Below are 23,429 nucleotides of genomic sequence, written 5' to 3'. Positions count from 1 at the left end.
GAGGCCGGATTCAGCCGCACTGTGGTCTTCTTGGTTAGTGACACTAAAATCCAAATCGATGTGGTCTAGGCTCGAACCCTAGACAATAGGCCATTTCCGAATTACCTTTCGCCTCTTTCTCAAAGCGAATCTTGGTGCCCATCCTTTCATATGAAAATGAGATTTCATTCACATGCAAATTAAACTCATTTTCATATGAATGGTTGTGCACCAGGCCTCGCTTGATAGAGAAAACTCGAAAACGTCCTGTTGTAAGGGCATTGTGTTGTGTTATTGGGGAAAAAAAAACTTGACCTTCACAATTTCTCACTCCACCCAGGCAGGGCTGTTTAGAGCACGATTAACATTTACACAGAACTAATTAGTTAACAGAGGTTTTAATTTCTCTTGTATGAAAGTGCTTCTCACTGGTAATGTTACGCTGAGTTTAATTGGAGATTATTCGGGGTCAAAAATATAAACAATACAACTCACGGAAAAGTAGTGACTGTCTCCATCGGAGTATAAATGGACAGATATGCAATCAAACTTCCAGTAGGGGGAACTTTCCCAAAATTTTGGGGGGAATGTAAAGCATGTTTAATTTCTTGAAGCCCTTAACTTGTTTCCCACCAAAATATTTTATCTTCGATACCTTTTAGCCTAAAATCGATACCCTTTGAGTGCACGCCTCACATGCATGCACTCAGCTAACCAGGAATGACTTCCGTTTATTATATAAGGAAGGGCTTCAAATTTCTTGATTTATAATCATTTCATACTGAAATGGTCGAAGTTTATACGCTATTTCAGACCCAAGCGGTTCCAAACCATAACCATTGACGCCGAACATTTCTAATTTTTAACCTTTGTAAAAGATTACCCCCTCCCAGGATTAAACGCCTTTTCACTCCATGCTGCGCTGATCGGTTGATTCTGAGGCTCTTAGACTCCAAATCGTGATTCATATACCATGTACCAAATAATGTGATTGACGCACGTGGTGGCCTCATGGTTAGCGCGCTGGGCTCTGGGCCTAGCGGTCGGAATTCCGCGAGTACATTTCGTTGTGTTCTTGGGCAAGACACTACTTTCACAACCGGCCTCTCCTCTATCAGGTGTACAAATCTGTACAGGCGAAGTCAATACTGGCGGTAACCCTGCAATAGACCAGCATCCCATCTAGGGGGAAGTAGGAATATCCCTAGTCGCTTCATGCTACAGGAACCTGGATAAGTTGAAGCGGTACGGCCAACTTGACCCGACGCAGAATTTACCTTTGCCGTATAATTTGCCTTTCTTTGCAAAACATATTTGCGGTCAAGATGGCCCTCGAGATGGCCGCATATCAGCCTGGTTCCTCATTTTCTTTTGGTGCGATTATGCTGTTGCGGATGGTGTGATCGCCAAATGACGTGAAGCAAGAGATTCAAAGGACATCCAACTACAAAAAGCAACAGCATGCGCAATAACCAACTACAATATCCGAAATCCCACTACAATAGATTCCACAACTCAGAGATATAGCCCAAAAGCAAGCAAAAAATGACCGAACTCGATAGCATCTTTTCTCTGAAACACTCATGAAATACTCATACCACAGAGAGGTTAGAAAATATTTAAAATTCATATTAGTTAACACACTTTGATAACGGAAAGGTATAAGGGACATACTAGCACACTTAATTCTTTTTACAGGTGCAATTGTTCAGGAGTGCCGTATGAAGTAGTCTCCTACCCTGACGCTTTTTGGGCTCTTCAATTCAAAGGAAGAGAGATATATCGCATTAATTAAGGATAAACGGAATAAAAAACAGGTTGTAAGATGATTTAGTAAAATGCCTTACAACAAAAATATTTAAACAGCTGTAAGTATAATAATGGCTATCATTAATATTCAAACAAAATAGTTTGCAGCGTGGCAACATCACGATTAGCTACTTAGTAATTTCACTTGAATCAACAATTCGGTTGAAGATATATACTCAGATAATTAGAAATTATTTTCCCGTTTGCGGTTGCACCATGTCGTCTTTCAGTTTGAGACTCGATTTCTGTTAATTCTGATTGAAAATTCCCTAGTTTCTTAGAGCAGTTTAAACTTCTCTGTCATTTCTGTTTTTCAAGTTTTGGAGTTCGGCATTCTAAACGCATTTGGGTTATTGCAGAAGTATAAACAACCTTCAGTTACAAAGCCGTATGAAACGCCTCTAGGGTAAACGTGCTATTTGAAGTTTTTCAAGCGTGACCTATTATTTTCGAGAGTAAGACACGATTTGCATATACTATTTAGTGCTTCGACTGTTTGCCGCTTTTTTTCAACCTCCTTCCTTCATGGTTTAGGACGAACACGAAACGATACGAAGGGTCATTGCCGGCAGCAGGAAGGTGAGTTTTCCATTCTCAATTTTGTCGCTTTGGCTTTGAATTCCACGTCGGCCATATTCCGTGATCTGCGCTTGACATTCGTCGCCAGTAGTTGCCGAAAGAAAAAATGGCATCAAAGCGATGGCGTTTCGAAAAAGTACCACTAAGATTGCCGGCTAATGTTATCACTTAACGGATTAGCAATTGAATTTTCTCCAATTTCGGTTCCGATTTTGTAAAGCAGTTTTGCGGCTGGTAGTGTTTATTTCACGTGGCATACAAAGAATACATCATTCTATCGAGCCAAATTTTGTAATAAGGCAAAAGGATATAAAGAAAACTGCATCAGTTCTAAATTTCTGTGTCATTTAACATGCATACACTTTCCCTGTCATTGATAATTTGTCGGTCATACCGCTAACATACCACTTAACCTGAGTTTGTGTTTGCATCACTTTGTCACAGTGTACGGCATCGACGTTCGGCGGAGATGAACTATAGTTCACTAGGCTACATACTCAAAAATGGTTGGTGCGTTTACTCAAGAGCGAAATGCGATGACACGTTGTTGTAACGGTATATGTTTTTTTAAATGTAGAGCTGTGCAACGATTCACCTTTCAATTGACTTAACTATAGCTCTCGAACATGTGAATGATTGAACATATCGGCCACTTGCTTTTCAAGGGGGTAGGGTAGCAATTATCATGAATGAAATTATTTGTCGCAGACTCTCATCGATCGAGAGCCTGGAATCGAACAGGCTTATTTGTTTTAGTGCAACAGGAAACTTCTCTTTTTTTTTTTATCAATACCAGAAGGTACTGTTTTGCGGTTCAGCCCGTTGGCAGCCGCTCAGAACGCAAAATACTTTCTTTAACTAAATTGACATTCTCTCATAAGCGAAACTTGTCCTTATACCAAATTTCTTTAGTGACACTGGGATGATCTATTAGCGCATGGAATTTAACCTTAGAAAACAGCAATTTAAACTCGATGACATGGACACGTTAAGAGTGAAGGGATATTATACCATGGTTGATTTATAGCAATTGTTTTGGTTGAGTTGGTTTGATGCTTTAAGTAATTACTGTCTTTGAAAGGCCGCAAGAAAGACAAATACATATTGTTCTTCTGTTGGGAATCTAAGGGGGTACTAGAGAAAGAATTGAGCTATACCACAAATATAAAACTTTTATCTTTTAGAGAAATAGTTCTAACAACTATACACAGGGGGACGCCGTGCAGGACTTTGAGACACCATCTCCTTGCCTGACAAATCTCACGAAGAAAATGAACCTGCTGTTTTGAAGATTTTCTGTGGAAACTAATGGCATTAATATAACTTGGTCGGTTTTGGCTTACACGGCGTACAAATCACAGAAAACATGGAGAATTTATTAAATTTATCTCACTTTTTCTCCGGGCAGTTTACGTACCCCTTGTAAAGTGCTTCCTTCTCGCTTTCCATTTCTGTTTTCAGCTAGTCGTATCGAAATTGCCATTGTGTCAGAAAAAGACAGATGTTAGTAAAAGATGTTGGAGGAAACAAAGAAACGTGGATTCCATCTGCAGGAGGGCTGAAGAAGATATATTATTTATTTAAATCAACCTATCAAACAACGAGCTCTATTGAAATTCAGTCGTAAACAGTCCTTTGAATGTGTTTTCGTGATCAAAGCTCAGTTTGATCAAAGCTCAGTTGTTTTTCTGCCGTTCACAACACTCGCTGTTAGCTACAATGGTCGAGGAAGATATTTGATTCATTATATTTATAATATATCTTCATTTTGCAGACAACGCTTTTTCAACGCTCCCAGTCTGTTGCAGCTACAGTTATGATGCAATTTCGAAAGCGGATTGTTTTGCTGATTTCATTTCTTCTCATTGCTTTGGGACTCATTTCGCTTCCCAGATTTACCAGCAAACCGTTTTTGGTGTTATCGCCCAGCTTGGAAAGGTAAGTTGTTGGTATTAATCTGGTACGATTATATGTAGCTAAAGATATCCCTGACGAGTTTTATATATATGTATATACTTTTTTTTAACTGTTTAACAAATTTCAACGTCCCGATTTTTGACTTAGAGATGCCAGGTTTCTTTTGCGCCATTTCTGGATGTTCTTGCCCAGGAAAAACCTCCTTGACACCGCGTGTGTTTTTAAAGGAAATCGCAACAAACTAAATATGAGATCTATGTAAAGGGTGATCTTAAAAAGTTATTACTGTGAACCGACTTCGACTCGCTAAAACCTACAACTATCAAGTGAAGTTCAATTTTTATTCTGAGCAGTCTCGGATGCGTGTGAGTGCTGAAGCGAATTTAATACGTGTGTCAGGTTCGAGTTAAAAATTATCCTCAGTGGTTACAATATTTCGTTGAAAATAGTTTGCGTTTAGAGAAGTTGACGATGAAGGCTTTCGACAGTGAAGATTTGTAAAAACCAAATTGAAAAAAGCCTAGCTCGGGGGGGTCAGGTAACAGCTCTCGTAAGGCCTCACATGAATGGCTCGATATCCTTCGAGAAAACTAATAAAACTTAACAGACGATAGAAAAAAATGCCCCTAGCCCCAAACCAATAACGACTGCTGCAATGTATGAGGACAAAGAGAATTACAAGCTTACGGGCATGGCTGCTACACTTCCGAGCTCGGTGCACATCGGCTCGGTGCTAAACATCAATAAGGTAATATCGTTTGGCTAATGAAAACGATGGACTGCCCTGCCGAGTGTAATATAAGTTGCATAAGAACCGAAGATCAAAATAGTTCAGACTTTTTTCTTTTCCGTAATAGATATCCAAAATCGTTTAGCTTCATAGTTACACTTCATTTTCCGAAGAAACTGAGGTGACACCCTGAATACTCTGAATATCCAGCAGAACTTCTGATCTTAAGTAAGATCATGAAAATCTTACCCCCGGAGGAGGGTGGGGGGTTGGGGTGGGTGAGGGGCACCGTAACGGCCTTAGATCAAATTTTGGGAACCTAGTAGATTAGAACTTTCCTTCCAAGCAACTATTTTGCAATTGCTTCAATTCTCCTCCCAAATAAAACGAAGCTTGCGCTGTGCACGAAATTCAGCTCCAATTTATGCTACTCTTCCCAGTAGACCGTGCCAACTCACAACCATGATTTCTTTTTCCCCGCTTTCAAAGTAAAGTTTTTGTTGATTAAAATTTTGTCCTAAACCAATCAGTTTATTTCAAATATACCACGTGATTGGTTAGCAAGAAACTTTTCTCTGAGAGTGGCAAAAAAAAAATTGTGGATTTCGCAGCCTACTACGAAGTATGGTGAACCCTAAGGGACAACCCAGCCTATTTATTTTATGTTCATGGAATTTTAAAAGTAGCATTTTTTCCATGGTTCGGCTTAATTTTTATTTGGCCCGTTCAAGTTTTTTTAGAAGAACTCACGATTTTCAGTGTTATAAAACTCAATCTTCCTTTTTAGAGTTTTTTAAAGGACTCTTGTAAGTTTTTTTTAGAAAACTCAAGTTTATTTTAGGAAACACAACATTTTTTACAAAACCGAGGATTTTTAGCACACTCAAGTTTTTTTATAGATCAATATCTGGAACCGCAGTCCTCTCACGCGGGCTCATGGCGATCCAAAGATGGCGGAAGCAAAGGATTCCCGAAACGATGTTTTCTTTTCAACCTAAAATAAATTCAATTTAATTTAGGGTCATATAATTAGTCTAACTTCATTTTGTGCTTCTCCATTTCTTCCTACTCTAACTGACCGAAATTATTTCAACTTGAAGGGGAGCAATATATAAATAAAAATAGCAATAAATATAAAATCTTGCAGACATGTTAAAACGGATCAAATTATCAAGGCTATTTCGAAAGGTTTGCAATGACGATTGCAGTTATATTGGCCTTAGTTTACATAGGACATATTTACGTACAAACACACGGCAACAATAACTATACTGATTATTGTTGCGGCAAATGAGACTCATAGTTAAATTTAATCGATAAGACTTGTAGTAAAAATAAATCTTCGAACCAAAATAGAATCAGACGGTGATATTTACGGCCTGATCAAAAATGATCTAAACATTTCTATGAAAACCAGCGCTTGGTGTTGCGATCCAAAACAGATGCAATATGTCTTCTTCGAGGTCACGGTGGCTTTTGATATGCTAATTTGGTATACTTGTTTAACAACTGATGAATTTTGAAGTCGCTCTTTCTAAAATATGGCTCCTCGAATGATGACAGGGCGGCGCAAAATCGTTGTGTGTTTGGTTTGTATATCCCTAATGCTCGGTTTGATTTTGCCTTTCCGCGGGTGGAAAAAAGAGAGCACCTATGGATTTCAGTAAGTCTCTGGCATGATGTAAGTCTATCTGTTTAAGCCAAACACAACTCAGTTTTGCTTGATTGAAGTGTGAAATTACGACTCACTCGCTCCATGTTCATCAAGACCGATAAGATGGTTTTGAGGGGTTGTTAGAAGAGTTTCATTGTTTTTCTCTCCATCTTACAATAATGGAACTTAGACACTGTGACCCTGTTTTTCTTTCACTACTTAGAGCTTCATTTTAGAAACCAAAAGGAGTGCATTCTACTGAAACTCCTTTAACTCGTAAATGTGAAAGTTCGGCTCAATTGCGTCTTTTTTAAAATAAAAAAATCGGGGGAATACGCATTACGAATTGCATGAAAACTCGTTTCATGATTCACTGCTTAAAGGGAAAATCTTGTTCTGCCCTGGTGATTGCAAGAGTAATTTTCTTGGGGCGAATTTTACAGCTGAACACAGCTTGAAATTACGTTTACAATTTTAAAAGTATATTTCGCATTTTCGAACGATCTGCTGATGAATGTTGTTACACGTTTGTGGATTTATGTCGTGAATATTGTTTTAGGCTACGAAAAAAACTTGTTTGAGATATGTTTCGACTGGTGTAATAACGTCTACAGTGTCTAGTGTATTGATTCAGCATTTGCTTTTGTAACATCTGAAAAAACAAGTTAAGAGAGTGTGTATACTTCAGTACAAAAGGATGGACGACAAGCCGAGTCGACGACATAGCTAAATGCGTCACGTGTACAGTTGTTTCCAGAACGTTGCCCAACAAAACCGTCATCGACTAAGCCGCATTTGGTTGAGCGAATTTCAGTATAGCTGGTGATCCAGCACCTTTGAAAGAAAAAATCCCGAGTATTTGCCTGGCAAGAGAGGGTGAAAAGTGCTGTGAAAGATAAGGGATCTGATCCACTATGTACGCCTCATTATCAGTGTCAAGTTATTTTCAGTCAGAAAACAGCCCTTAGAAACTACGCGCGCTGATTGGTTGAAAATCGTGTTCTATTTAACAATTAGATTATGAGCTCGAGATTTCTATGAGGTGATAGTTGATGAGGGCGAAGGCCGAATCAACTATCATCTCGTAGAAATCGAGAGCGAATTCTTGCTAAAATTTACTTCAAATACCTGTTTCCAATTATCTCTTGACGTATTATTAAACTTTGCGCCTAAAAAAGATCGCTCGGATTGAATTGTCATTTAAAATTGAAGTTGTGTGCGCGGCCATCAGTTTTTTACAATAATTTCAACTTTTTTAAAAGTCAAGAAACCGTTATGTCCTTCATTTAGACTTCTCAGGAATTTAATTATCCATCTGCTTCAAAATTTTCCTCCAAAACTTTGGAAAAACGAAAAAAACGTCGTCATTTCCCAGACGACCTCCAGCCAGTGCACACTAATCGCTGATAGTGTTCAATGGCTCAGCTAATTAGATTACAGCATTTACATTAGTATACTAGTAGAATTATACTAAAACTCGATAGAAACACAGAACTAGCACGAGCTGTTGAGGTAATGATGGCGCGTGCAAAGAGAATTTACATTTTGATGATCAAAGTAAACAAGTTGTTTTCCTTTTTTTCGTCGCGGTGTTTTCTAAAAGAAATAGAAAACATGTTCTCTGTGTTTCTATCGAGTTATAGAAACACTTGAAAAAGTTTGGGGGAACTCGAAAAAGCTGTGGAAACACTCGCCTGCGGCTCGTGTTCTCACAGCATTTCTCGTTCTCCCAAACCTCCACTCGTGTTTCTATAACTCGATAGAAACACGGTACATGTTTTCTATTTCTTAAATAACTTCCGGTTTCGGAAATCCCAGAAGTCTAGAAATAGCCAATTCTACGACGCCGAATCCGTGCCGAAGGTGCCTATCTATTCCAGTTTCTATGCGACTAGGAGTATTTATATTTATCCCCCGGATGGTGTGCTAGTCCATCACAGGGTTACTAAAGCATAAATTACCGTAAATCCTCGAATTAGTACCCGGGGCGCTTATTTCAAATTTAGGAGAAGATGGGGGTGGGGGGGGGGGGGGGCGCTTAATCGAGGGGCGGGGGAGGGGCCCACTTATTTAATTTTTCCCAAACCGTGGCCTGACATGATCATTTTTTAATACATCATATGCGCATAAACAACAACATAAGCTGTTTATCGACATAAAAAGCTAATCCTAAAGTTTAAATCGCGGCACCGTTGGTCCTTAACGTGTTCAATGTGTTCACTTAACGTGTTGACAAAGTGAAACAATGAACAAATCTAATACTACAAGACGAAAACTATACATCCTTTGTTGTCTCAGTACTCGTCCACATAATGGGGGAAGGGGAGGTGGGAGCTTATTCAAGAACGGGGGTTTATTTTAAATTTTGGTCGATAGGAGGGGCGCTTATTCGAGGGGGGGAATGCGGTACATTTTCGGTACACTCCCAACAGGTTTTATAGCCATTCACAACTGTTATAAAACGTGCAAGCGCTGGGAAACGCTCCCGCGCAAAGGGGCGCGCTTATCGCAGAGGCGTACAATGAATACTTTGGTATCACGAAGGGTGTTAAGGACAGGGCGCTCATGTTTTTTTGTCAACGTATCTTAAGGCTGCATGAATAGAAATGCGCCGTCACACTGTGTTGAAGGCTTAGATAGATCCCACGTGAAATCGCTAATGTTTCTCCGTAGATGAAAGCATTCCATAACAATGTCTTAAATTTCATTTAAGACACTATTTAGTGCTTTGTGCATGGTATCTTTAAGAAGGTCAAGAAAGAGACTGGTCACGCTCAGATTCGTCTCTTTTAGAGGTTTAGTTCAAATGTACCGGTAAACATCCCTGCCCCTTTAATATGATGGCTCTTGCCGGTGAGTGTTCTTTGTAAAAAAGTTACAAGCACACCTTGAAAGTCCTAATATGTCACTTTTCTTTCATTATTGCAGGGAGTGCAGAGAGATAATGCGTGAGATAATGCGTGACTCTCAATTTAACAATCAGTTACTGAGTGTCACGCCACCGTCATGCAAGCCTGTGAATAACATTTTATTTCTCAAGACGCACAAGACAGGCTCAAGTACCGTGACCAATATTCTAAACCGTTATGGTGATAGCAGAGATCTGTTGTTCGCCGTACCAGCTTCAGCAAAGAGTTACACTTTTTACTGGCCTCATTCCTTTGTACCTAAGTTCACTCAGCCAGTCTGGAGAGCACCAAACATCCTCTGCAATCACGCCAGATACAACAAAATTCCCATGAACTGGCTCTTCCCAAAAGAAACAACTCGCTACATCACAATGTTGAGAGAACCAGCCCAGCATTTTGAATCGGTTTTCAACTTTTTCCATCTTGATAAACGTTTTCCAAAATTGCGAAACGTGTCGTCCCCTCTGGAGACGTTTCTTCAGAATGCAACAAGTCATATTGAACACTTGGATTCTAAACAGAAGAGTAGTTCTATAAACCTGATAAGGAACCCCGCGTTGTTTGAGCTGGGCCTCGATGCAAAATATCACAGCAACCTAACTGTGGTGAGAAATTACATACGGTTCTTAAAAAGAGAATTTGACTTAGTTATGCTTATGGAATACTTCGATGAATCGCTGATACTCCTAAAGCGGCGTTTTTGCTGGAAAATTCATGACATTTTGTACTTCAAACTCAACGAAAGGAGGGAAGGAGATAAACAAGAACTTTTAAGCAAAGCGAAAGAACGAATTCGGGAATGGAATTGGGGTGATGCACTGTTGTACGATCTTTTTAATCAAACGCTTTGGAAAATGATAAAAGAAGAAGGTTCTGAATTCTTCACCGATCTCGCCGAGTTTCGAAAAGAGTTAGATTCTATAAAAAGATCTTGCCTGCGAGAAGGGAATTTCCTAACAAAACCATACGCTGGTAGACTAGTGCAGGGTTATGCTCTGAAAGCAAATCTTTCCAAAGAGCTGATTGAAACTTGCAATAGAATGATCACGAATGAGCTTCCATATTTAGATTATCATCGCGAAAGAATGAGCAAACAGCTTCAAAATGTCATGCACAATTATGTGGATCGACCAGATCTTTTATAATAATAGTATCTTGTGTAGTTTAGTTAGTAGTAAGACGGGAAAGCCACGATTTTAAGTTCAGCTTTTCTTTCATTACCTGTTAACCGAAGTCAAGCGTCAACTCGCACATTTGTTGAATAGTTGGCAAGTGTAATTTTTTTTAGTAGTTTGAATGGAATATCCATCTTTTCTTATTTATTGTATCTTTGAACCTTTAATATATGGAAAGTAGCATTTCTATCTTTGATGTATTTATTCCAACTACAGTACAGTCCTTTTGATATGGGAGTACCCCCCCGGGGGGGGGGGGTTGACGCCATCAAAAGTTCTGTAAACCAATCGAACGCATTTTTATTTCATTCCACTCGTTCTGGTCTAGTTTAAGGTAACACACCAATTAGACTATTAGGAAATGGGTAGGTCTGAACGCTCAACACAAGTTACATTTGATCTTGGTCACTATTATGCTGGTTTGCTCATAACACTCCGTGACGGCTGGGTCACGTCATAACAGTAAGTTCACAGATGTTATACATTAACTCTTGGACGTACAAGATTGGGGAGAGGGGGGTAGATACCACTCCCCCCATAAGGTTTTATCAAAGTTTTGAAAAGATGATTTACTCTTTTACCTAATGACACTTAAAGATTTTCACTATATGGTAATTAATCTGGTATGCTTTTATTTTTTGGACACAACATAAACCAAACCAGTTTTGAAATGCAAACTTAAATAAATTTCCTATGGTTTTTTTTTTTCTTTTTGGAATTCTGATGGTTCGGAGGAAGGGGACTAAACTGTGAAATGGATCATGAAATAAAGATGTTATCAGTTATATTGTTGCTATTATTTAAAGAAAGAGGTGGCAGAAGAAAGAAAGAGGCGGCTTTGATACAGGCTATGAGCAAATTACCCACCCAACCCTGTTGTGTTCGTGAGTGTTCAGTCCCCCGGTTACTATTTCCTTCCCACCCTTATCATGACCCATGACACGTTGGGATCATAGGAGGCCGGGATTGGAGGGAGAGCGGGGAAGAGAGAGAGCGACAAAAGTTCCCTCGTTCTCTTATCAAGTTTCTTTCTTTTCCTTTTTCTTTCGATTTTCTTTATTTTAGTTCCCTGTAGTCATGTGTAGCTCTTATGCCAAACAATTGGTCATGGTATCCAGAAAATTTGAATGCCACGTTTCTTATTACACGTATACACGTCCACGTTTCCGTTCCACGCTAATTTCTGTTTACAGCTGTGATATTCGCTCATCACCAGCTCTCCTCGGTTAACTGTTTGTTGTTATGACCCGAAGACAGTCTCTGAACGAACTGATCGCCATGACATTTAAGTTTGGTATCCGTACATCTCTCGCCTTTCAAGGTCTCCAGAGATATAAACAGCCTGTAAAAATCAGTCATCAGAGTTTAATTCGCTTACAGCAAACGCAAGCCGTGGAAAATGCGGAGGTGAAACCATACAACGAAATCCCAGGTCCGAAAGGATTGCCTTTCGTTGGGACGCTATTCGACTACGTCCGTGACAAAGGTCACACAAGAATACATCAGATTCAACAAGATCGAGCTCAGCAGTATGGGGAGATTTATCGAGAGAAAATCGTGGATTATGACACGGTTACAATCTCTAATCCGGACGACATAGAATATCTGTTTCGTAACGAAGGAAAATTTCCACAACGAGAACCGTTGTTTCCACTTTGGATGAAGTACAAGGAAGACCGAAGGCAAGCTCACGGGGTGTTCAGCTTGTAAGTGTATGTTGCTGTTTATTGTACGTTGTTGTAGACTTTAAATCATGCGTAATAAGATTTCTGTACTCTGGAGTACCAGTCATTGTACTACTGGTCGTGACTTTTTGCATGTACTTGTACAGCCGGCTGTGTTGATTTTGGGACAAGACCAATGTCGGAAGGGAGGGTAGGGGTGACTTTCATTCACAAGCTTTATGAGTTGTTTTGTGCCACTAAATGGCAGCTTTTTCCTCTTTTAAGTCCAGATCTGTTTGTTTTTTCAGTGTTTTCTTCGTTACACTTTTGCTTGTGAAGAGTTTTTGGGGGTTCAATCTGGCCTAATTCAACAGGTGTGCCTCCCTCCCCCCAGGACTTGTGGCTAGGCCACGGGGCTGGTAGAAAGTCTTACCATTTCTAATAATAAAAATCTCTTTCCTGTAGTCTTTGTTCCCTACTCTGCAAGCTTGACAAAACAAGCAACTCTCAGGAGTTACAGACATCGCAGGCTTGATTTTCAGTGGTTGGTTTTAAAGAGGACGAGTAAAGCATGTGTTCATAATCTAGTCATTTGCAATTCAACCAGAATTTTCTATAGTTTCTCACTTCCCAGCCACTGGTCATTATAAGAACTCGGACTCTTGGTGGAGGTTGTGATGACAGCTACTGTAACCTATATGGATCATGTGGCTCAAAGCAGTTCAGCCCAAGTGCCAGTGATGATCACACTTGCATTTCAGTGACTTAATTTTAATTGGCTGCTCAGCTAGTGGCATAATTCTAAAGGAAGGTCTTATATGTAGCTGAAAGAAAAAAAGAAACTGACCTTCCCCACCACTTGACCAGTCCTGCAATTCAACAGGCATGAGTTTCCAAAACAGAGCCATCTCCCAGCCCTCCCCCCCCCCCCCAAAAAAAAAAAAACAAGACAAAAAGAAACAAAAAAAAAACTGTTGGATTGCCACAGTCACCGGGAAGAAAAAATGAGCCTGATTTGTAGCAAACTCTCTGTTGCCCGGTGCTTCAGCCTGCTTTTGGTGTCTTCTGCAGTTTCAGTGAATATTTCTGGACCAATCTACCTTAATTCAACAAAGCTTGTCCAGTGACCTGCCAATTATGGGCAACTCACTGCCTTTCTTCCCTTGAGGTTGTGGCTAGGCTGGGGGGAGTTGGTGGAATAAGGTCAATAAGCCTTCCTGTCTCCATGGCATCACAGCTACAGTTGTATTTAAGAGGGCTCTGACAATAGCTGCCAATATTAAACAGCAAGAACTAGTATTCCAAAAAGTACCCCTAGGAGCCCTGCAACTGAATACCTGATTCAAGGTTCCCTAGGGTTATTAGTTAGGTCATGGTCTGGGCTACCTGGTGCTGTAACGAGCCCTCGAGCAATCGAATGGTGTCACATCTTAAATCAAGGTAGTGAAATGTAAAAACCTCCTATATACATGTAGCTGCTTTCATAAAGTCTGCATTATCTGGGGTCGACAAGAAGTAGTACTTTTCTTAATCCCCCCCTCCCCTGGATGGGACACTAGTCCTCAGGTCACCTCTCAGGAATTAAATTTGCTGCTACTCATCTGTACACCTGGGTGAAGAGAGGTAGTACAATGTTAGTGTCTTGCCCAAGAATATAACACAATGTCCGGAACCAGGGCTTAAACTCATTCTCCTCAACCCAATTAAGCCACAGCGCAGCTCTGCATTGCTGGTTACATGTTACAGACACCAGGATACAGGTAAGCTCCAGCTACTTCAAGACAGAAAAATGTGTCTTAATGCAGACCTTACCTTAAAAAGGGCATAATATAAGTTTACAACATATGAAGCTGCAAATGAGATTGTGATAGAACAAACCAAAGTTGGCTTTTATCCAGGGGGGGAGGGGGACTACTCTCACATATAGGCTATATAGGTACATGTATGTGCCGCTGTGAAGGGTATGGTTTTCAGGCAGTTCAGTGTGAGATAGGGTATAGAAATCAGACAGTGTTGGTCTAGAATAGGGTGTGATGCACCAAGAAAGTGACCAGTGTATAAATAACTTAGTCTAGACTGGGGTTCTTTACCTAGGGTTCTATGATAGAAATTGAAACTCAGAAATGACTTTGTTAGATTGGTTTAGTAAGCAGATGTTGGACAACGAGAGATAAACTGCAAGGAAAATAGCTATTCTTGGATAGGCTAGGGGCTTTTGGTGCCTGAATTGTCTGGAATAGCGTGACAAAATCAAGCTGATCATGGTCTAGTCTAGGGTATGGGTTCCAGTGTCCCAGTGGGACTAGTGACCCCCACCCAAAGATTTACAGATTTACAGAGTACTAGCCTATGTGTAGCTGTACCCCACCCACCCCCAAGGAAAACAGGAGGGAGGGAAAGGGCATAATATACGTTTACAACATATGAAGCTGCAAATGAGATTGTGATAGACCAAACCAAAGTTGGCTTTTATCTGGGGGGGGGGGGGGGGACTACTCTCATATATAGGCTATATAGGTACGTTTATGTGCTGCTGTGAAGGGTATGGTTTCCCCCCGTTTTCCTCGGTGGGTGGGTATGGCTACATGTAGCTTAACAGAGTACCCCCAGGGCCTACATGCATGTCATGGATTAAATATCTACACATTTTTGTGTCAACAATGCAGGCAAGGAGAAGAGTGGTACAAGGTGCGTCGCATCTTGAACATGAAAATGTTGAAACCCAAAGTTGTTGGTGAATATTCACAGCAATTGAATGAGGTCACAACTGATGTGTTATCCCAGATGAAGACAACTCGAGATGATAATGGCATAGTTCCCAACATTCAACAGGAGCTATTCAAATGGTCTTTGGAATGTGAGTTAATTCACGTGTTTCTTTGTTAAGCAATAGAACAGTAATGTCATTCAAAACCTAGGCTGTGGGTACATTTCAAAAAAGATGTTGAGGTGTGGAGTTAAATCTCCCCCCCCCCCCCTGCCCACCCCCTTCTAAAGACAAAAACAAAAACAAAAACACAGAAAATGAATAAATCTAAAGTGAATTGCATTCATTTTATAATCAGGTATAAATACGTTAGATTATTTCGTTGCCTTTTTATCTTTAGTTAAGAGTTCATCAGTTTAACACATAACATCAATTATCCAAAATAAGGCAAAAAAAGCTCCTTCAAACCCATAATAATGTCTGATAGCATGTCTTAATAATGTGTCATCTTTTTAAAATTCCAGCAATTGGCACAGTCCTGTTTGAAACAAGATTTGGGTCCTTTGCTAAGTCACCCTCAGTGGAGGCAGCGAAATTTATTGCTGCTGTTGAACAGTTTTTTCATCAAGTCCTAAACGTTTTCGTCATTCCTGTTTGGATTGACAAGTTTTACCGGTTGAAGGCAGTTCAAGAGTTCTATGATTGTATGGATGTCATGTACAACTTTGGTGACATGTGTATCGAAAAGAGGTTGAACGAAATTCGAGACAAGGTGGGAAATGGAGACTTTAACGACGAAGGTGCTGCGGAATTCTTGACATTTCTGATCAACAGAGATGACATAAGCTCCAAAGAAATTTCGGCAAACTTGGTTGAAATATTGATGGCAGCCGTGGAGACGGTAGGAATGAGCATTCACTTTTCTTAAGACTTCACCTAGCGAGCTCCTAGGACGTCAGCTCTTTCATCCTCCTCCTCCTGCTCCTCCTCCTCCTTCTCTTCCTCCTGCTCCTGCTCCTGCTCCTCCTCTTCCTTCTTCTTCTTCTCCTCCCCCTCCCCTTCCTCCTCCTCCTCCTTCCCATCGTTGTCTTCATCATCATCATCATCATCCTCATCATCATCATCATCATCATCATCACTGTCATCGTCATCGTTTTCTTGCCTTAACTAGAAAAAGTCTTTATTGCTTACAGTAAATTAAACAAGGAGACCTCCAGAAAACCACCAGGCTTATGGGGGTATCTAGTATGGCTCATTTCTCGCACCCAAATTCGAAGTTAGCCAATTAGAAGCAGTGTCTACTGTCCCGATATCTTGCATTATCAAGTCACTGACCTGATATGGCTACGATAGGGACTTAAAGATATGGTACGGCTAGGCTGTAGTACGGCGGCAGATAGTGAAGATCACTTCCGGTGACGTCGTCGGCTTTCCCGCCGTAGCCTTGCTTTCTACTACGGGAAAGTGCCTGGTTTCACGTACTCTTCACTACTTGAGTGTAAGCCTGCTGTTTACTTCTCATTTAAACGCTTTTTGCACTGAACAGCCTAGTTTGAAGATAACGTTTTCAATCGTAAAAATCCGTTTTAAGATCATTTTTTCTTTGTCATTTGTACAGAAAATTTGAACGATTTTAGCACCTACTGCGAGAGGATCAATTCAGTCACATTAGTATCGTACCGAACAGCCGTTTATAAGAGAGCTTCGTATGTTCTAATCTGAGCTATAATTGTTTATTACTGTTCAAAACGTATTTTATTATAATCGAAAGTTTTGTATTTTCGGACTTATCACGTAATCGTTGTACGAACAACCTGTCCGTGTTGAAATCGAGCTTTTTTATATCAGAGTTTATATTTTGTGTTGTGGTTGGCACTACAGACGGTTGTATCAAGTTCTAAAAGGCAAACCTGAGTTTTGGGAGATGTAAGACGGATACAGGAGAAGGAAATTATTGTCATTAATCAAGCCTATTTCGTATGAAAGTAGAATGATCTCTGGTTTCCTTGAAAGTAGTCATTTTTGTAAAAGACACGTAGAGACTGCACATACCGTTGCCGTACAGCAAAATCTTAATCATTTGAGTTTGACGGGTAAAACACCGTTGTCAGCCTAGTCCCTCACGGCAAAAGTAGCCGTAGTAGCACCTCGCCGTAGCGTATCTTAAAGTCCCTGATATCATGACTGGCTACGGTAAATACCCAATCATACCCTTTTAGTACCCTTTGGCGGCGTATCAGGCTCGTTTAGTCTCGCGTGAGATTATTTTGGCTCGACTGCGTTTGGCCAAAATACAAACCATGGCTCGACCAAACTCGCCGGTTATGCCGCCGAAGCGAACCAAAAAGATACAATTAGGTATGAATGCATGATATTCGGTATTACTTCATTACAAATTCAATCAACCTCATATTTTTTATAATTATTTTCTCATTTGTCAGAGAGTCTAAATCATCATCTACATCGATTTGAACTAAACGTGATTTAATTTTTCTTAATTTGTTTTTTTAAGTGCGAGTCGTGTGCCAAAAAGACGGCTAATTTGAGTGTTTTAGAAAAATCATTAAAAAAATCACGTTTAGTTGAAATTGAAAAACATTTTGGAGACGCTTTTTTATGTGGACTTTCAAATGGGAAAAATGAATTTATTTGCCGCCAAATAAAAGTGTTTATGACTCCTACCCACTTTTATTAATTATTAAATGTAACTATCACAGTTTAACAACTAAGGTAAGCTAGGGAGGAATGGCAGTGAGCAGGGTTCAACCGGAGGGGGATGGAGTGTAATTTGTGCAACGTAACAAAAGGATTGAGTAATAGTCACGAGAATATCTGATGACCTAACTAACAATAGATTGATTATTTGGCAATAGTCACGAGTTGAGACGGAAAAGTACATTGCCTCGTTTCCATTGAGACCTATAAGATGATGCGTGTTCCTCGAGTTCGTCCTCTTTGTCTCCAGACCTAACACTCTGCGAGTTCAACCCTCCTCCTCCGTTCCTCCACCTCGTATATTTTTTATTTCTTTGTATTGGGTATTTTATTGTGGGCCTGCCGTTTTTCTCGTGCCCTCACCTTTGCTAGAGCTTTACGAACGAAATAATCGTTCCTAATTAGTTTTATTTGACTATGTATAATTTAATCAATAAAGCGGCCACCTCGTGTGGCCAAAATTTATCCCAACACTGGATCTGGATTACATTTTTGGGGGGGCGCTCTTTGCAAACAAAGCTCGGCTGTTGACCAAATAATTGACTATAGTTTTTTCATTAAGTTGTATTTAATTGCATCTGGGAAAGGAGACATAAACATAATGTACGCATATGAGCACTTCAAAGTTGAGAGCTTGTTGAGCCAGTGATAGATAGCTGGGAGATAAATTTACAATACATTCTGATGACTGATTTATTCATGTGGTTGTATTTTACAGACCTCAAACACGACCCTGTGGACGCTGTACTCGCTTGCAAGGAATCCGGACGTGCAAAAACAGCTTTATGAGGAGGTAAGCTCGGTTCTGCAACCTGACGAACTTGCTACTCCTGCGACGTTACAGAAAATGCCGTTTCTTAGGGGATGCATCAAGGAGACTCTAAGGTACGGTACCAATATATCTGCCACATTATCACGGATATAAATATACTGCCCACATCAGATAAACATAACAACGCACTTTTTTGCACAGTAGTGTCCTCAATATTCTCGGGGAAATTTATTTTCCCCTGCTTCCCTGCTTGTGGGATGTACAGCCCATGCAGTGTACTGCCTTTGGAAACAAATTGACAACGCCCTGAAACTGAAGATGCGTGCGTCTCCCATAGTTGTCCTGGCTTCGAAGGAAATTTGTGAAGTTACCTTTACAATGATAATTACAATATTTCATAGTATTCTGGGTAACAGCCCCGGTTATTATGGGCCCTGTTTAAACAGTTGCGGTTTCACGGGTTTGAGGGGAGGGGAGTTTTGTTTTTATCAGGAAGGTGCAAGTGTTTTAGTCGTCTGTTTTTCAGGGTTGAAGGACACCTTGGTGGATCTCTGCCTGCCTTGGTGAGGCTTTCAAATCCGTGATGAACATCATTTAGTTTTACAAGCTCTGTTACCCAACGGTGTTCATCGGTTAGTTAAACTGAGTTTTAATTTTTTATTTTGTTTTTATTTTTATTTTATTTATTTATTTATTTTTTTGCCCCAGGATGGTTCCTGCGGCCTGGGAAAACGCTCGCATTCTTAAAGAAGACATTGTCATTCAAGGCTACCGGATACCGCCAAATGTAAGTCAGTTTAACAACTGAAAGTTTTACTGATCTAAGACTTTGCTGTAGTGGACAATGTCTTCAGACACCAAAGATTCCCTCTTTTTTCTTAACCCGTCGACCAACTCAAGAGAAGCAAATAAATGAGAGTTTACAATTGCGCCCCCAAAATCGTATCTTTTTCTCCTTACGACGAGACAACATGGCTCGCTCCTAGCTGTTTTAAAAGTTACTTTAGGTTCAATTTAAGTCCAATATTCGGAACTTTTTAAAACCGAAACCACCTGTCAAAATCACCGAAGACGTCCAAACATTTTCGAAGATTTCCGCAGGCATCTCAAGACTTGTAAACGTTTGCAAAGAACTGTCAATGCGTGTTCGACAAATCTTGTGTTAAGGTGTTGGTCGACCTGTTGCAAGACGTAGAATGCAACAGTTGCTTGCGGTTGTGCCACCAAAAAGAGAAGTTCGGAAGTTTGTTAAACTCTATGCAGTCCTTAAAATCGGCCCAAAATCATTCATTTCATAAATTTGTCTTTTATTTCCTGGACAGACAATGATACGTACCCCAATTTATGTCATGGGTCGTAATCCAGAATTGTTCGATGATCCCCTGGAGTACAAACCTGAGCGGTGGCTTAGGGATGATTCACACAAGTCCCCATATCATGCGTTTGCCACGCTCCCCTTTGGATTTGGCACCAGGATGTGCATTGGTAAGTACATACATACTGACGGCAAAACCACAACAAATGAGTAAGGTGATCTCTTTGTACTAAAAAGTTCTGACGGCATGGAACTAGTGGAGTATAACAATGCTCACGAGTGTGCAGACGGACTACTGGCTTATTTCTTGTAGGGACATGTAGCTGTTATGTTGCGAGGAATATGTACCTAATACTCGACAGAGGAAGTGCACAGAGGCCTCATGGTTAATGCGCTTCTCTTCGGATCGAGTGGTTCGGGTTCAAGCCCTGGCCTGGGACATTGTGTTGTGTTCTTGGGCAAGACACATCTCTCACAGTGCCTCTCTCCACCCAGAAGTATAAATGGATACCGGGTAATTTAATGCTGGGGGTAACCCTGCATGCGATGGACTAGCATCCCATCCAGGGGGGAGTAGAAATACTCCTAGTCGCTTCATGCTACGGAAACCGGATTTTTCTACGATCCGCCAGAAAGAGTTCCCGCAAAAAAATATTGTCGCAAAAATTTATCCTCAAAAATTACTCTACTGGCGAAATTATACTTACAAACATCACAAGAATAATCTTGTTGCTGCCATCAGCCACGTAAAAGCACGATGTAATTGTAATAGAGTGACACTGGTTACTGGATTACTGTGTTTTACATCTCTACATGTTGTTTTACTTGTCAATTGCATGCAGCTTAAATCAAAAACGTTTTTAATTTAATTTCAATGAAACCTTAACTTTATTTGGACACAATTTCAGCCACGTAGGAATAAAAGTGATGTTGCGAAGAACGAGCCCTCTTAAAAGAACGTCTTAATGATAGAGCAGCCGGCAACTGTGACACCTTATAACCACAAATACACGTATACCGTACATCATTTAACTTGCACAAAATGGTAATATCATTTTTGTTAGTTTTACTTGCGATCTACTTTTCACTAGTGAAGTTCATATTTTACTAGTTGGTTGTGATATTTCCCGACGAACCAATGTTATCTACTGTGAGCGCGATAGAGGTGTATTAGAAGCAGTTCGATATATGTTTAAGGTAATTTCCCTGAAATAAACTTGAACATAGATTTTTGTTCAAACTTTGTCCAATGAATATTTATTATATGAGAACTTAAATTATAAAATAAAAAAGGGGGTGCCCGTGCTCGTTAAGGAGCAGTAAGGCATTGAAAATGTCCCATTTTAGTGTTATTTAATGCTCATTACAAGAACGCATTCTAAGTTATTGTAAACTCTTTGTGAGCCCAGACTCATAAAAACACGCCTCAAACTACAGTCGATACTTGTGTCGGACACAAATAAACTTTTTAAGTTTGATGTTGACAGACAGCTGAATCCTTGTTAAAATATTGGAACCAAATTGCTTGCCACGGCTGTCAAACTGCAAAATAGAAAAGACTACAATGCAGCTGCTATTTTTCTTATTTATTCAATGTTCAAACATAGAAATCAGATCAGTCTTTTCTCACGCAAAGCTAATGATTAGTTGATTAAAATGACTAGAAAAAAATTGGGGTGCCCGTGCTCGTTAGTGAGCTATAGCCATTTTTCAACTGACAGAACTCAATATCAAAACAAATCCGCCATGTTTTCAATGTGCGCGTGCACGAACGCGCGCTGATGACACCATAAATTATGCGCAGAAAGGATGCGCAATGCAATACAGGGGAATGACCTTAAAGAGATTTTTTATTCTTTTGTTTAACAGGGCGGCGTGTGGCTGAACTGGAAATGCATCTTTTTCTGTCTCAGGTACGTGTACAATCTCTTTAGAGAAGGAATGATGGGAATGGGAGAGGAGTGCCTTCTTCCGACAACATCTATTGCCCGAGCAGAGAGTTTGCTGACAGTTGAAATTGTTGTTGTTGTTGTTGTTGTTGAATGTTTATAGTGGTCGATGCACTTAGCTACAAGTAACTAGTTTTCAGGCATGCCAATTAACCTGAGAGAAACAAATATTGCAAATAAACATAACAGGCTTAAAAATCCCAACTGGCGGGAGGCAGACTAGTTGGCTATTCACAAGCGTGACCGTGGAGTTGAACCGCCGGATTTCAAGTCCGTCGCCCTAACCACTAGGCCACGCTGCCTCCACTAATATTGTCCACTAATATTGTTATGGCTTTCTTTTCGCCTTATTACTGATGTTCGACTCGGCAATAACCAGGCGCAGGAATTCTGCGGAAAACTGAGGCTAGCCTGAAATGTCGGTCATCTTCCGTCTTCAGCCTAATCACCTGGGGATTAAGCTGAGGGTGGGAGATGACTGACATTTTAGGCTATCTGGAGGCGTAGTTCCTTAATTTTAGTGGGCTTTGTTTTCTTTTAGTTGTGTTGTGGTTAATATTTTCATCACTTTGTCTTCTTCAGGTGTCACGGAGGTTCTGGATTGAATCCCTCAATGAAGTAAAACCAGTGAGTACTGGTGTTCTAAAGCCTGACAGGGAAGTCAAGTTGGTATTTGTAGATCGCTAAGCGATCGAGAGCACTGAGAAGACGGATGAAAAATCAACTTCATCATTTTGTATAGTTATTTTACGTTACACTCGCTACCTGTGTTATTTTACATTGCGTTCGCTATGACGACCGAGAAAGAATTTCATTACTTCAAACAAACTTTTACAAGATGCCGAATGAATCTCTAGCGCGCATGGCAAGTATGGCAAACTGTGAATATCGCAGGATGTCTGTTGTGTGTAGATGATACATGTAATAGTTTTCTGTCCACACTACGCCAAAGGAATTTAAAAACCCAACAATAACCGGTCATTTGAATTTGTATTTGAGGAAAACTCGGTCAGGGAAATCACGTGATTATCGTGACGTCATCGTTTTCAAAATGTTTTCCGTCCACACGAAAACGAATAGGCGGCGTTTTCAAGTTATTCCGGTTTGAAGAGCGTTTTCGAAAAGCTCCGTTTTCGTGACGGATCAGTGTGGACGGTAGGCCTAACAGTAGAAATAAAGCTGGTTTTCAAATTTCTCCGACGTAGTGTGGACGCTGCCTCAAGCGGTAAAAATTTTCTCGTCTTTGTTTTTTTGGTAGAATGTCTCTGAAGCGTAACGTTTCCATTAGTTTGAATATGCTTCTTGAGGGTTTTCGCTGCGTGAAGGACGGTGCCTACTTTTGTTAGTGCGCACACTTTCTGCGCATCACGCAAAGCCTGGTTTAAGCGCCACGCGCGCGCTGGGGTTGACATATATTGACGCCATCAACTGCGCTATCAAGTACACGACTGTACACGACTAAAATGAAGGCAACATTTTCCTACTGTGACCAAATCAAGTTGAATGAACCTGTGCTTAAACCAAAGACCACAAGAATAGCAGCATATCACTAACC

The 23,429-nt window shown here is 40.3% G+C and overlaps 2 protein-coding genes across 2 annotated transcripts in view; both read left to right on the top strand.

Annotated features, from left to right (window-relative positions):
• The first annotated feature begins 2,119 nt into the window (after positions 1-2,119).
• LOC145466128 (galactosylceramide sulfotransferase-like) lies at positions 2,120-11,539 on the top strand. Its single transcript, XM_081449901.1, has 3 exons — positions 2,120-2,367; positions 4,142-4,305; positions 9,597-11,539. Exons 2-3 carry the CDS (start codon positions 4,184-4,186, stop codon positions 10,720-10,722), a joined length of 1,248 nt encoding a protein of 415 aa, XP_081306027.1. The 5' UTR covers positions 2,120-2,367; positions 4,142-4,183; the 3' UTR covers positions 10,723-11,539.
• Positions 11,540-11,638: 99 nt separating this feature from the next.
• LOC145466124 (cytochrome P450 10-like) overlaps positions 11,639-23,429 on the top strand; it is a 12,207-nt gene continuing 416 nt past the window's right edge. Inside the window, exons 1-8 of the mRNA XM_081449897.1 lie at positions 11,639-12,458; positions 15,083-15,273; positions 15,648-16,024; positions 18,557-18,723; positions 19,319-19,397; positions 19,933-20,095; positions 21,795-21,838; positions 22,457-23,429. The exon at positions 22,457-23,429 is cut by the window's right edge and continues 416 nt beyond it. Coding sequence (XP_081306023.1) covers positions 11,995-12,458; positions 15,083-15,273; positions 15,648-16,024; positions 18,557-18,723; positions 19,319-19,397; positions 19,933-20,095; positions 21,795-21,838; positions 22,457-22,561 — 1,590 coding nt within the window. The 5' untranslated portion in view covers positions 11,639-11,994 and the 3' untranslated portion in view covers positions 22,562-23,429. The remainder of the gene's footprint in view (positions 12,459-15,082; positions 15,274-15,647; positions 16,025-18,556; positions 18,724-19,318; positions 19,398-19,932; positions 20,096-21,794; positions 21,839-22,456) is intronic.

This window comes from Orbicella franksi, chromosome 13 (genome assembly GCF_964199315.1).
Source record: "Orbicella franksi chromosome 13, jaOrbFran1.1, whole genome shotgun sequence".
NCBI classification, from domain to species: Eukaryota; Metazoa; Cnidaria; class Anthozoa; order Scleractinia; family Merulinidae; genus Orbicella; species Orbicella franksi.
The sequence above is the reverse complement of the archived record's forward strand: the minus strand, read 5'-3'. Positions and strand labels throughout refer to the sequence as shown.